Below are 15,582 nucleotides of genomic sequence, written 5' to 3'. Positions count from 1 at the left end.
GCGTCGATGACTTGTTTACCTGGATGCAACCTATGTTGCTCCCAATCACCCCGCTCAGCGACCCGCGCGACCACGTGTCCTTAAATCAGAGCCCCGTGGACTCCGCTCGGGAACTACATTTCCCAGCGGCCCCCGCGCCCTTCGCAGGAAGGACGTCTGCGCACTAAGATACTCAGTTCCAAGTTTGGAGCTTTTAGCTGCCAGCCCTGGCCCATCATGTAGCTGCAGCACAGCCTTCCCTAACGTTGCAACTGGGGGGAAAATCACTTTCCAGTCTGTTTTGCAAGGTGTGCATTTCCATCTGGATTCCCTGAAAGTCCATCTGCTGCCTCGGTCAAGAGAAACTCCACTTGCATGAAGATTGCACGCCTGCAGCTTGCATCTTTGTTGCAAAACTAGCTACAGAAGAGAAGCAAGGCAAAGTCTTTTGTGCTCCCCTCCCCCATCAAAGGAAAGGGGAAAATGTCTCAGTCGAAAGGTAAGAGCCTATTTGCATTACTTGCAAAAATGCAAAGGGTTGTGCATGCATTTATGAATGCATGGATGCAATTTTCGCCTGGCGATTGCATTTTTAAGTTTGAGGTTTTCCACATCTCAGTTGCATTTCCTGTTTAGTATGTGTCTCTCTTTTTTTTTTTTTTTTTTTTGCAGACACAGAGAGTTCCTGTAAGGCAGGGCTTGCAGTTCAGCTGTGCATTGACGTTATTTGCATTCTTCTGCTAGGATTACTGAGCTCTTTTTGCCTTTTGCACAGTCAGGAGAGATAGAGCAGGTTGGTAGCGTCTAAAATGTGCAATGCTTTATATAATTGTAAAATTCTTTAGTATGCACACATATAATAGGTGATTTTACGTGCAACAGGAATACAAACTTTTAAAAAGTCTGTAGATGAAAATGAAAGGTAAAACTTGAGTTAAACTAGTAGGAAATTAATGTAATCTTATATTCCTTTGGGAATGAATTGTTGGTGCTAGTATTTAGTTAAATTTTCATTGGTATCATTTTGAACATTAAGCAACTTCTGATCTTTAAAGGAAGTAAAGGTGAATAATAGCATTTTAGAAAAAAGCAGACAAGAAGTCTTTCTCTTCCGAGATTTTGCACTTTACACCAATTCCTTATTGGTTCACAGTATTTAGAAGCAGCAATGAGGACATCGAGGTTTTATGTCTTCCCATTTGGGAGATGCTTTGCATCTCGAGGGAAAATACTGGGAGAAAAATTGTACTTTTAAGCATTACGCCAATGTGGGAGGACTGCACTGTTTCATTGACAACCATAATGAAATCTTTTAAGTGTGTAATTGCATATATTTAGTCAGCTGTAATAGGTCAGAAGTTCAGGGTTATGGTTGTTTTCTTTCTTTCTTTCTTTCTTTTTTGTTCTTAAAAATATTCTTTTTACACAGTTGTATTTTGCAGGCATAATGTCATGCTGGGGAGGGGATTAAAAATATAAAAACCCTGACATGGCATTAGAGAGCTGAGGGGGTGTTGTCAGGTGGCCCTAGGACTGTAAGTCACTTGTTTCAGAACAAATTGAGCATAGAGAAAGCATATGCCCTGTGAGAATGTATGGAAAGGAGAGGTGAGCTCAGCACAAGGTGAGTTAGGCTACCCAGGGCATTAGGTAAGTAAGATCCAGTGAAATTCAAGTGTCTCATCAGCGTTCTGCTACTTTTGGGAGAGTTGTTGTGTCACTTTTTAGTTCTACCTGATGGGAATCATACATCTCAGCCCCAGAAGGAAGTAATATATATTCTCAAGAATTCAAAGTAGGGCTCTTCTTTTCTTTGGATATTAGGGGGAAAAATGGAAATCTGAAAAGCTAAGTGAGAGTGCTGAAGTACCTAGGAATTGGCATTATGAGCTGCCAATGTTCCTTAATATCGGGAAAACCGACAATCTTTTAATTGAGCATAGAAATAATAGCTTAGGAGGGCATTCCAGGCTTTGATGTATGAGAGAGATTGCATCTAGTTACTCTGTATTTGGTGTGTATTCACTCATTCATTCAGGTCAGTTTAATATATGAATAAATATATTATGAGATGTGTGTGTGTGTGTGTGTGTGTGTTTGTAGTGCACAGGATTTGGGGACATACAAAAATATTTTACGTGTAGTTGTTTCCTTCAAGGAATTTACCATGTAGTTGGTGAAAGAAAGCACGTATGCAAATCACTGTGATATAAGATAATTGCATAGATAGTGAAGCAAAATGGTGCATTTGGAGTTTAGAGATGGCAGTGATCTCTCTGGGAGATAGGAAGGGGGTGCTCTAGTGATCTTATCTTTGAACCTTAGGGTTTAAACTCAGTCAGGTTTCTTTGTGCATTTTGGGGGGCTCACTCCTAAGGCGGCTCCCTCCTAGCAGAAGAAGTTGGGAAACTGAAAAACATATTAGCATGGCACTCTTCCATTAGGGGTGCCCCCATAGTAGATCAGGTACTGGTGGTTCTTTACATTAATTCCCATTTATCCAAATAGTTTTCTTAATTGGGTCCCCTTTGGAAGGTGCACCTGGTGTGAACATGGGATTCCTGTCCAAAAGGAAAGTTTTTGATAGAAGGAAGTGTGTGATCATTTCAGAAATGGCAAAGACTTTTGGCCTGGGCTGTAAATGTGGAACTGGCCTAATTCAGCTACGGTATTCTCAAATGGCCAAGGCAGTGTTTTGTTTTTGTTTTTGTTTTTGTTTTTTTGCAGTACCAAACTTCTTTGTAATACTATAACCAAATGAAATGGGAGGAAAAGTGAAAGGTGGCTATAACCTCATAGTATTGAAGATTTTAACAACATGTTCAATTCAAGGACCTTTACGAACTTTCTAGATCACTATAATTCCGTTTTACAGACCTCTAATTTAAGGCACAGCAGAGGCAAAAGAATTACAGACTCCCTGGGAGCTGGAAGGACTGGGTTACTTCTTTCCAGCCTTACCAACAGTGAGATTCCGAGAAAGAATTTCTTAAAAAGAAATTTTGTTTTCCACAGTTGTAACTTTAGGTGGTATGCTTTTCAGCTTGTTTATATTAGCTATCTGGGGTTGAGCTGACATTTTTCAAATATTAAAGTGGTAGAATGCCTTTTGAGGAAATCTGAAATGTAAGTTAACAGGAAGGGCACCCAGAAGGTGCAGGAATTCCTGCACTTTACAGGAAGACAGGCTACAGGAAAAATGTGTCATCTACATTACCCGGGAAAGTAAAACTATTGTTATCAGCCATAATGATCTGAGGGAGGGAGGGTTGGGGGAGAGAGGTCTGGCATCCCCCAGTTCACCTGAAAATATACAAAGAGTTTGACTGTGTTACAAATGCACTTCTTCTCACTTCTCCTTCTATTCACCTTTAAAAAATATTAGTTTATCTTGGTTTAAAATAGTAATAGGTACATTGTGTCATGGGAACTGTGTATAAGGCATATAATTCAGAAGCATGTAGGAGAGTGACAGGCAAGGACTTAACCGTACTGTGGGCCCTTTGCTTCTGTAATTCATTCTACCCTGGGAAACGAAATGTGTAAATTTCTCATTCTGTAAATTCCTTTGTTAGGTTGCAGCAGAGGGACTTGTCATGCTTAGCCTGTAATCTGAGCCAGTATGTTTTATAACCTCGCACATCGCAGGACACAAAATCAGAATAGGTACCCTGGGTTTCCTGAGTTTGTTTTGCATCAGTGTGGCATTCATTACTTTACAACATGCTGCAGGTCAGCTGCAGGGGCTTTCCGGGGGTCTCTTGGTGGTAATTTGATGCTGGAGCAAAGGGCTGAGATTCTCATTCCTTTGTTTTTCACAGATTAGTATCATTATAACTACCTTGCATTATTTTAAAGTCTGAAAGGTCTATAAGGGACGTTTTTAAAACTTAAAAGAAAAAAGTACATAAATAATACTCGTTTATTGTAGAAGCATTTGAAAATGTAGGGAAGAAAAATAAGAATCACTAGTTACCGCAGTACACATTTTGGCATATATCCTTTCGGACTTTTTTCTATTCTCTATATATGTGAATATGAATAAATCCAAAATGTGTATAAAATTATTTAGTTGCCTTTTGTTTCACTTACCAATAATAATGTGAAATATTCCAAGTTAATATATTTCTACATTAATAATGTCTAATTCTAGTGTATTTATTTAAATAGGACATTAATGTTTATTAACTTTCAATATCATGAATATTGCTATGATAATCATCCCAGTTCATACATTATTACGTATACTGTGGTCTTAGACTAAATTCCAGGACACAGAACTACAAGTTATGGATATCTAATTCTTCCCCATGACCCATTCTTTTCTTCACCTTTTAAAAATAGCTTTTTTATTACTATAAAAACAATATATACTCATTGAAAAAAATTCAAGCTGAAGAGAAATTCATAATAAGAAAATACAAATTACTCAAAGTCACACCACCCACAGCTACCTACTGCGAACTTTTTAGTGACTCTTTGCGTTTGTACGTGCATATATATATTTGCATACGTGCTCTTTCACACACTATATATGATATTTTGCAAGTTGCTTCATACTCCATATATCTTCGACATCTTTCTATACTCATGCACATACAGTTTCCTCATTCTTTTTAGCAATTGTTCATTTTAATTTGTAAGAATGTAGCTGTTTCATCAATCTCCAACTGGACTTTCACAGAGTTCCACGTTTTTACAGCTATAAACAAAACTGCAAGGAATACCTTGAACACACACATTTTTGCACATTGGCCCAATTATCTCCTTAGGATGAATGAATTCCTAGAAGTGGAAGTGCTGAGCGAAGGGCAGGCATGGACGTGCTGCCCTCCAGAGTGCCTGCAACGAGTTCTTATTCTCACCAGTAATGTGTGGAAGTGCCCATTCTCTCCCCTTAAGCATCCTGCTAAATATTGCCAAATAACTCTTCAGAAAGGTTATACACACTACTATATAAAAAATAGATCATCAACAAGGACCTACTGTAGAGCACAGGGAACTCTACTCAATATTCTGTGATAACCTAAACGGGAAAAGAATTTGAAAAAGAATGGATATATGTGTATGTGTAACTGATTCACTTTGCTGTACACCTGAAACTAACACAACACTGTAAACCAACTATACTCCAATATAAAATAAAAACTAAAAAAAAATAAAAATAAAAAAAGAAAGGTTATGCTCACTTTCCTTCATCCTGGGTATAATAATTTGAAAAAAATTTTTTGCCAATTTGATGAAAAGTAACAATATTTTACTATTATTTGCATTTCTTAGTGATAAAGAAGTTGAATTTTTCTCTTGTTTTGACATTTGTGTTTCATGTGTTTCTTTTTTTCCTCATAAAATGTATCTTTAAAAATTTAATTTGGGGATCAAATTATTTTCAAAGTTAGGCCAGAACATACCAAGATGGCAGAGCTTAGGTAATCATGGGTTGAAAGTTGGGCTCAGCTTTAATGCATCTAAACAATTTAATTCCCTGGTGAGTTCTCATTTTAATTTTAACCAAAATGTCTTAAGTAAACTTACACTTTATAAACTCATTTTGTTATACTAATTATACCTATCCAGATCTTATGAAAATAATAAGAAAAGTGTAATGATTTGATTTAAATTCCATCTGGAATTTACTAACTTCTGGACATTTCTGCATTTTCAGTTATCTCTACAGGCAAAAGTAGTTTTTCTTTGGTTTCATAAATAATTCTCACATAAGCACCTGGTTGTGTTATGTGCATTGTTGCAGAGTAATTATTATTATTATTTTTTCCTCTTCATGTGTAATGTCTAATCATAAAAAGTGGTTTACTTTACCAGATTTGTTAGAATAATTAAGGCAAGGGTCGACTTTGATGACCTCAGAAATTCTATCAAGTCAATCACACTTCACGTATTCTTAACATAGCCTTCCTTAGTAAACGCGCCCATGTATTTCACGTATTCTTAACATAGCCTTCCTTAGTAAACGCGCCCATGTATTTCACTTGTTCTTAACATAGCCTTCCTTAGTAAACGCGCCCATGTATCACGTATTCTAAACATAGCCTTCCTTAGTAAACGCGCCCATGTATTTCACGTATTCTTAACATAGCCTTCCTTAGTAAACGCGCCTATGTCTGCATCTTGATATTAAGTAGTAGAATTTAGAGCTTTGAAAGGAGTTTTATAGTCTAATCATCTCATTTTACAAATGAGCAAACTGAAGCTTTGGAAGAAAGTGATTTGCCTGAAGACAGAACCATAGGTGGAACTCACGTCTCCTGCTTCTCTGCCCCAATGTTCTTTTCACTAAATCACACACAAACACTAGTAATCCACACTTATAAAACTTTTTTTTCCCCAGAATCTTTAGTATATTTCACATTTTTTGTTTTGTTTGTTTTTGTGGGGAGCAGGCTGGTAAGGAACGCTGACGTACAGTCAGCAGGGGTTCTTTTTCTGTGCCCAAGAAATGGTGATACATCAATCATGGTGGTGGGGTTTCTTACCAATTTTCTGCCAAAGGATATTTTGCGAACGCTCTCATTTTAAGTCCCAATGCCTACACTATACAGCTGCAAGTTTTAACCACTGTAATTGTTGTTTGCCTTTTATGGACGATCTCTGAGAGCCCCTGCTGGGTAGCTCATACTTCTTCTTATACATCTTTGCAACTCTGCCTCTTTGAGCATTGAGCTTATAAATACTAGGTGCTCAATAAATGTCTGACAGTGAAAGTATTTTTCATCCGTGGAGATCTCTGTCATTTTGCCCCACATTTCATACAAGGTGTGGGGTAGTTAAATCATACTGCAGTTTTCCTGTGCTTCCTTTCTTTGCATTAATATTTCCATTCTATCCTTGCTTGATTATTTGGAAGTTGCAAGAACAGCATAAAAAGCAACTTAACAATGGCTGAAGAAGTGTGATTTCTCCCGCCTAGGCCTTCTAAACAGATCTAAAGGTTGCATGAGCCTTGGCTATTAACTCTTTTAAAACTATGCAGAACTAAGGTGGGTTGTCTGAAGGGTCCCGTGCGATAACTTAACAAGTTAAGGACTTAAGGACTGAAGTGAATTCCTCCACCCTGTGCTGGTTTTAGGAGCTGGTTTGTAAGTTACCTCTGCACTTGAGCCTCTGAAGCGTTGGGAGAGAGAACCTGAAAGTTTTTAACAGCTGGCTGCCCTATGACAAAACAGGGAACTCTGCATGGATAACCCCCCAATGAAACAACTTCCTTCCCGACCACCTACCACTGTCTCTGCCGCCCCCTCCACGCACCCTGCCCTCGGTTCTGTTTCCTACTCTGCTTCCTCAGATTGTCTTCCTTTCCTGAGCTGGTCCATAAGGTTTGGTACATGGTTCATAAAACCCCCTCTTTCTGCAGTTGAAAGGGTAGTCAGGTTATAACCTACACACGCAAAGTCTGTTACAAATCATCGTAATTTAGTCAACTCAGTTCTGAGTTGAAGCATTAAACAGGCTCTTGCTGAATCTCTCTTTGTCTGTTTTACTTTCTAGTCTGTATATCCCTCCTTAAGTCGGATTGGGGTCAGCCTTGGTTTTTCTGGTTTTTTTTCAGAGACAATTAGCTATAGATCTGATGCCATCACGACCCACACCCAGACACCCAGTTCTGTCACCATCACCATCATCATCACTTATTTTATGTCAGTCACTTTTCAGGTACTATGCTTTTGAACGTCACATAAATCCTAGGGGGACAGATACAGTTATCGTTAATTTACAGATGAAGAAGCTGAGGCTCAGGTGAGCTCACGAACTTGCCCACAGCTGGAGAGCCAGCAGGCAGCCCAGGCAGGATGCAAAGCCAGGCATGTTCGGCCACGGGGCCCAAGCTCATAACCGGGGCCCAGCAAACTACAGCCTGGGGGCCAAATCCAGCCCCTCTTGTTTTTAAGTACAGCCTGTGCGTGAAAATGATTTGCACATTTTCGAATGATAGGGAAAAGAATAAAAAGAATAACATTTCATGACACATGAAAATTATATAAAATTTGAAGTCAGTGTCTACAAATAAAGTTTTATTGGAACACAGCTCTGCTCATTCATTTACAGGTTGTCTAGGGCTGCTTTTGCCCCACGGTTGTACAGTCCAACAGTTGTGATGGAGATCGTATGTCCCGCAGGGCCCAAAACATTTACTCTCTGGCCCTTTTCAAAAAAGTTTGGTGCCCTTGCCCTTTTTGACTTTCCGCAATCACGTAATGACTCCTGGTCCGTATGACATTCCTCTTTGGCTTTAACTGGAAGTTGTTAACCTGGATAACTACTCATCCATGACTCAGCCAGCGACCTCTGGGGCCCGGCCCACAGGAAACGTCTGAGTGGTGTTTCTCCTGGTTGTGAGATTGGCCGGCCATTGCTCATTTCCGCTCAGCGGAGCTACCCGTCTCCTTTGGCCCATCCTGGGGTCCTTTCCCCTCAGCTGCACTCTTCCTGTTTGCTTGGCGTTTCTTGCCTTTCTTGCCCCTCCCGTTGAGAGGCTGTTCGTTAGTTCTTCTCCTGGTCCCTTCATCCTCCCCTTCTTCGTCCCATATTGTGTTTAAAACACAAATGAACTAGAAACACCTCTCACGCTACCACCATTGCCCGGCTTTGTTGATTCCTGCCACGACCCAGGTCAGAGGTGCCGTGATGTCGTCTGTGTGGAATGAGGATGGAAGCCCCCCTTCATCGTAGGAGCCTCCCCCTCACCCAGACGGGTTTCCGGTTGTCACGTCCTACGAAGGCTAGAGCCGTTTTCTCACATTAACTGCCCCAGCCCTGGGGACAGTTTTCTTTTGCGTACGAGTATCCTTTTGCTTCCGAGTCACTGATATTGTGGGGATTTAGCAGGGAAGGTCCTGGCACAGGTTCTGGAAATGAAGGGAGGGAAGGATGGGGATGGAGGCTACCTGAGGACAGAGTAGCTTTGGTAGGACGAGCCCAGATTTGTTCACCGCCTTCCAAATGAGGTCCGTTCAAGTCCCATACAAGGAGGTGCCGTCATTCCTACCATCTTAGGTGGCTGCACTGCTGGAGAGCCCTTCTCTGTGCCAGGTACCGCGCTTAGTGACGCACGTGAGTTATCTCATTCTCCCCTCACCAGGGCCCGATGAGGTGATGCCGCATTTTGTATATGAGCAATCTGAGGCCAGAGGTTAAAGTGTCAAGGTTGATCGTGGCAGAGCAGTTGCTTTAATCAAGGTCTGTGTGAGCCCAGTGCCTGAGCTCCTGGCTACTCCACTTGAGGTGTCACTCCATAATAAATGTCTGAACCCATTTCCCAAAAGACATGGTTGGAGATGGAAAACATGAATGGATGCCATGGGAACTTGTGCATACCAGGGCCAGGTATGGTAATTAGGAGGGGCTGACCTGTGTCTACCTATACATGGGTGCCTTTCCACTTGTTCCTTTAAGCCTCTGTTGATCATAGAATATTGAGCCGGACTCATTCTGAGTTTTAAGCTTGAGTTCCAAGTACAGACTGCCCATTGGTTAAAGGAAGCTGGTTACAACTGGTCTACTGGTAGGTACCGGTGTGTACAGACAGGAGGTTTATGTTAAACCTCAGTAATGAATGTTGATTCCATTAGCTCTCTGAGAGGCTGTAACTAAGCAGATCTAAACTTTATGTGTTTCTCTGCACATCCAAGTTGAATTGTTTTAAAACAGTAATGAGAACATGGCCCATTTGGCAACATACCTGCGTAGAGGAACAAGCCTTTTTGGCTTAGTGATTTCCTTTCTTCTTGGTTATTTTTTTTTTTTTTCTTGCGGTACGCGGGCCTCTCCCTGCTGTGGCCTCTCGCGTTGCGGAGCACAGGCTCCGAACGCGCAGGCTCAGCGGCCATGGCCCACGGGCCCACGGGCCCAGCCGCTCCGCGGCACGTGGGATCCTCCCAGACCGGGGCACGAACCCGTGTCCCCTGCATCGGCAGGCGGACTCTCAATCACTGCGCCACCAGGGAAGCCCTTGGTTATTTCTATGTAAAGGTAACAAGTGCAGTTTCCTTGGAACTGGGCCTGAACCCTCATCTTCACTGTTTCCCTCTTCCCTGGACAGAGTGGACGAAACCGGAATCACGTCTTTTTTGCGGTACAGGAAGCAGGGGTTTCGGGATGAGTCTTCTCTCTTAAACCGGTGAGCCCTCTGCCAGCTGTCTCTCGAGCCCAGCACAGCAGCGGGCGCCTGTGCGTGATTCCCTCCCTTGATCCCTCACAGAAGCCATGCGAGTAGGTGGCCTGGGTGTTGAGTGACGAGTTATTTATTCCCCTCCTCCATCCTCCCTCCTCCAGTCCCACATGGGAGGGATGAGTTTGAGATAAGGGAGAGGCTCGAGTCTGGAGAACCGGTGGGGACAGAGTGGCAAAGAGTCTGGGAATTATTCTGTAGTGAATGTGCAGGGACAGCCTTTCTGTGATATCTGAAAGCTTTATAGGCATCTTCTCCCCACTTTACTTGCTCCTTCCTGTGCCCCAAACGTCTTAGCCATTGAAAAAAATAACCCCAAAGACTCCAAGCACATCTAAAGAGAGCACGCGGATGAAGGGCCCGTCCGTATCAGTTCAACAAATAACTTTTTCCTGATTGCCGTGTTTAAGGCACTGTGCTAGGTGGAACTAAATAAAAATGCATGCTGCTCTACTTCCCCGCTTACGAGCTCTGAGCCTTGGAAAAGCGACTTGACTTCTAGCTTCTGTTTCCCGACCTGCTAAATGGAGAGACGGATACTCATTCGCGGGATCGTTATAACGATGAAGCAAGGCTGTGCATGGAAGGTGCTTTGGCCAGTGCTTGGCATTCATTTGTGCAGGAACTACTTATCGAGAGCTCTTCTGGGTTTGAGGCACTGAGCTATAGTAAGCTCGCCGTAAGCATAACTTTGCTTTACTCTTTCTTTCCCTCTAGCCTTTAAGGAGCTTAGAGTCTAACAGGAGGTAAGATTGCACAGACATGTACAGAATACAAGCTAGAATCCGAGATATGCTTAGAATAGATACTATGGGTTAGAAAGCCCTGCAGGTGAGGGGAATCAGGAAAATTTTTTACAGCGAGCGTGCAAGTATCAATATGACTTTCAGAGCTCTTGAGGAAACGGTGTCCTAGATCCAAAGTAAATATGGAGAAGGATCTTGACTTCAAGTAGAATAACCAGTCCAATGTTGATAGAGGCAGAACAATTCCTCAGAAGAATAAAGAAGAGAAGATGCCCTAGGAAAAGCTCTGGAGCTTCAAAGACCTTATGTGTGTTTTCTAAGAACTTCCTTTTCTTAGCAGGCTCAACACGGTTTTATCACTTATGATCACAGTAGGTTAATAAATGGAACATGTCATATCTCGTACTTCTAGGTGTTTTTTTTTTTTTTCCTGGATTGTGGAAACTCCAGGAAATCTAGAGGTTAATAGTTAAACAAGTATATCAACTGGGTTTATAGGCACACCGTAATTATATAAGCAAGCTGTTGGTTCAATAGTCAGCGTCTACCTAGGTCAGGGGATACTTTCCAGAGCATGGCCACAGCTGTAATTTTCATTTTTTATAACCTGCCAACCTGCCTTTTCCACTTCTTAGCTCCTTTTCTCTTTTCTAGACTTAGCCGAAGTCAGTTGAAAAGAAGGAAAACTGCACTTCTGAATTCTCATTGTACTTGTACCTGAAGAGAAGTGCTCCAGAAAGTTCTTTGTCTTACCAAACTTACTTTCTCAAGCATGATACCGGGTACTGGCAAGGGAGTTCATACATTTTTGTGTGTATTTTTAATTTCCGAAAAATTCCATTTAAAAGGTGAACAGATTTAATACAATTGATATTTTAATACAATTGTTAGATTAAATCTGTGTTTCTTTCATTATCTTGGTTTCAAAAACACAGTGACCTACAGCTCTGGAGCTCACAATAGGCTGTTTCTCAGTGTAACTATACGAAGTCACCTTTTTCTCCTTGGTGACTTCATTCAGCTCAGGGTCCGGAGAGTGGACTGGGTGGGTGGGCTGAATCACTCCCCAGTCTGAGTCAGGAAAGCCACGGGGCAGTTTTTGCCTCACCTTGCTGGGCAGTTAAAGGGAACATACAATTGGCCAGGGGGCTAGGACCGACCTGCCAATTCTGTCATCTCCTTCAAGTGGCTTGCTAAGTCTCCTTGCTTGGGACTTCGTTCCTGAATGAGCTCCTATTTTTATAGGTAAATTAGGGGGGAAAATGCAGATTTAGTTCTGGAATTGATTTAAGAATGAGATTGAGAAATTTTGATACACTACAGTTAGGATGACTTTTTCCGTCTTAAATTTCAATCTTTCTTTTCTGGTGTGACCTGTCCTTAGGCAAGACCGACAGCAAGTCAGTGTTGATGGGGCAGGGGGTGGGGTAGATGCGTGAGATTGTGTGTCGGGGGCAGAGGACCATATATTTCTTGGTTGAATTTAACAAGCGTTATTGAACAGTTATATAAATAACCTGCACCTTGCGCTGTGCTCAGTGACTACAAAGGTGCATAGAATTCCATCTCTACCCTCAAGAGGCTCCCTGTCTAGGAGGATGTGTTGGTTTGCTAGGGCTGCCATAACAAAGTACTGCAAAGTGGGTGCCTTGCACAACAGGAACTTGTTGTCTCACAGTCCTGGGGGCGAGAAGTCTGAGCTCAAGGTGGCAGCAGGGTAGATTCCTTCTGAGGTCTGTGAGGGGGAGCCTGCTCCGTGCTTTCCTCCTAGCTTCTGGGGCTTTGCAGGCGATCTTTGGCGTTTCTTGGCTTGTAGAAGCATTGCCCAGACCTTTGCCTCCATCGTTTCACGGCCTTCTCCCAGTGTGTGTGCCATCGCCTAACTTCTCCTTTTCATAAGGGCACCAGTCCTATTGGATTAGGGACCCACCCTAATCCTGTATGACCTCATCTTAATGATATATGCAACCACCCTATTTCTAAGTAAGACAAATTCTCACATTCTGGGGCGCTGGAGGTTAAGTCTTCAAGTTAGGACTTTGGGGGAGGGGACAGAGTTCAACCCATAGCACGAGAAGCTGAGCACGTCAGCAGGTTAACGCTCCTGTGTGTGATACGCGTGTAGTTTTGGTACAGGGTGCGGCTGGGGTACGGGTTACCGCCTGTGGGTAGAGGGAGGACATTAACTTGGCCAAATGGAACTTTCGGTGCCGTGCTTCTCGGGAGAATAAGCAAGAAAAACAGGAGACTTGCCGTCTGGTCCTTGAGCACACTACCGGCTCTTCTGATTTTCTGTTGTTAGTGAGAGACTGGATGCTTCTAAGCTGGGGGGCGGCGGGAAGGGGGGGTCGTTAAGTTCACACACACACACACACACACACATACACACACACGCACACACATACGTGCTGTTGCTGTCTTGATTCCCAAACTTAATTAGTGTTTGCTGGTGATCCGTCCGTGGCTGTCACATGCCCCTTCCGTGCACATATACGGAGGCCTTTCCCTTTGTAACAAATGGTTCCAGTCCTAATGGAACAAAGCTTAAGAGGGAATGGCCGTGAGTAAGAACCGAGGATCTGTAGCCAGGAAAAGCTTATTTTTAGAAAAGGCCTGTAAGCCTTAGAAAAAAAAAAAAAAAAGTACTACTCGAGTGTTCCCAAGCTCTTCCAATATTGATTATTAACCACAGGTCTTTTCAACTTGCGTGTCTTACGTATTCGTGTTAATAGGCAGCTTTATTTTATGCGGCCTGAGTATGTTTAGCATACAATTCTGAATAAAAGTACCTGCATCAGCTTCAGGAAGAGGGGACAGTAAGGGATGAAATTGTCAGGATGTGTTATGTGGGATGGTCAGGGGTAAGGTCAGTGGGAAGGAACTTTTCCAGCTTAGGACAGATGTCCATCGTCGGTCAGGGTATTGATGGCCGCATCCTTCAAGTGCGCGGCCAGGTGGGCAACCCAGAACAGGCCACAGGAAGGTACGGCATCCCTCACAGCTGGGTGGGTGGTCCCGGGGCAGGTGATCCAAACAGCAAGAGAACAGGTGGGCAAGCAGTAGTGAGGCAGAAAGTCAAGAATGAGGTGAGCCAGCGTGGAAGAGGAATAAAGAAGTCATCAGCGGGGAGGTCAGCTGGAAAGTGGGGATCAGAGGGTGAAGGGGTCTGCACCCAGGGTGCAGAAGCCAGGCGTGAATGCGAGTTTTTATTCCACATTGCATTAAGAGACAAGTATCCACCTCACCTGTTTCCTGCAGCTTTGGATGCAGTCTCTGTTCACCTGCCTCTGGTGTGATGCTGCCTAGGGTGTATGGATATGAGGAAAAGCAGCAACAGAAACTAGCTTGGGGCTTGTTTAAAGCGAGCCCAGACGCATCCCCTTGCTGAGCACCTGCACACAGCTCCCCAAGTGGGACCAGCAGAGTCGGAGGAAAAGAGGAAGGAGTGAAGCAGCTGGGTGGTCAGACCACTGGTTTTAGGACTAAAACCAGCCTCTGATTTTCCGTCTCAGATTCGGAGGTGAATACGGTCTCATGTGGAAAAGCAGCCCTGACTTCTAGACTTTCAATTCCAAGGCAAAGCTGGGAAGGAGCAATGAAACTTCTAGAGGAAAGTTTGTGCTGCTTTTCTGTTTTAAAAAGGGTATTGACCGGGGGAGGGGGGGCACCCGAAACTAATATAATATATGTTAATTATAATTCGATTAAAAAAAGTATATCGGCGGATGCAGAGTCTTTGCGAAAGCAGTTGGGCAGTGTCGAGAACCCGGACAATTTCGTTCCCGTTTATGAGACTCTGTCCTAAACAGCGAGTGATTTTGGAGTGCCTACTGTGTGCAAGGCTTGGTGACAAGCACTAAACTTACTAGGGCGGATCTTCATAAAAACCTGAGAGGTAGGTAAAATTATCCCCATTTTACAAAGGAGGAAATTGGAACTTGGGTTAATAACTTGCCCAGAATCATACAGTTAGTGGTTTGCAGAGCTGGGATTTGAGTCTAGTTCATTGAAATCCCAAAGTTCGTGTTTTTCACTATGTAACTGTCACGTTGCATAATAATAAGGGAAGAGCTGAAGTTACAGATGCCTACCTGATGTAATAGGTGATGAGGGCGGACGAAACCACTAATGGAAAGGTGCTTATGACCTGGGAAGAGTGTATACAGTATACAGGCAGAGTGATCACAGGGATGTGCATGCGTTTGTGTATTTGTGTGTGTTCTGCTTTCCCTCCATAAAAGAGTCTTTATGGAGGAGAATTTTATTGAGTCCAGCTGCAGGAGGCACAGCAGAACCTGGTAGGAACTGAGAAAGGCATCTTCTGACTCCTTTCTCTCTCCCTTTGCAGGGGCCTCGTTCTGCTTTTCTAGAAGAGTCTTTACTCTTTTCCCCTGCAGACCAGGCTTTGTCACCTTATCAGTGTGCACATGGTGCAAAGGAGCCACTAGCCCCGCATCTGTGTGACTTTGTACTTGAGTACCCACCATTTTTTGACTAGTTACAGTCTCTGGTCTGAGATCAAAATCTCTATTTTGCAAAAGAAAAAATAATTCCGACGATGAGTGGGTGCTGGACTGACTGGATCTGAGTCAGGTGTCCATATACACCAGGAGCACGAGGGTGAAACACGTGGCCCGCTGCCCACCTAGAGGGGCTGTGGGAACAGGTCAT

The 15,582-nt window shown here is 43.1% G+C and overlaps 1 protein-coding gene across 3 annotated transcripts in view; it reads left to right on the top strand.

Annotated features, from left to right (window-relative positions):
• The first annotated feature begins 193 nt into the window (after window positions 1–193).
• Window positions 194–15,582, top strand: part of MAP2K6 (mitogen-activated protein kinase kinase 6) — a 135,838-nt gene continuing 120,449 nt past the window's right edge. For all 3 annotated transcript variants that reach the window (XM_033847291.2, XM_033847290.2, XM_033847289.2), the window contains exon 1: window positions 194–478. In XM_033847291.2, the coding sequence (XP_033703182.1) occupies window positions 463–478 (16 nt within the window). In that variant the 5' untranslated portion in view covers window positions 194–462. The remainder of the gene's footprint in view (window positions 479–15,582) is intronic.

The sequence above is a fragment of the Tursiops truncatus genome, chromosome 20 (genome assembly GCF_011762595.2).
Source record: "Tursiops truncatus isolate mTurTru1 chromosome 20, mTurTru1.mat.Y, whole genome shotgun sequence".
In the NCBI taxonomy this organism is placed as follows: Eukaryota; Metazoa; Chordata; class Mammalia; order Artiodactyla; family Delphinidae; genus Tursiops; species Tursiops truncatus.
This window is presented reverse-complemented; position numbering and strand designations above follow the sequence as displayed.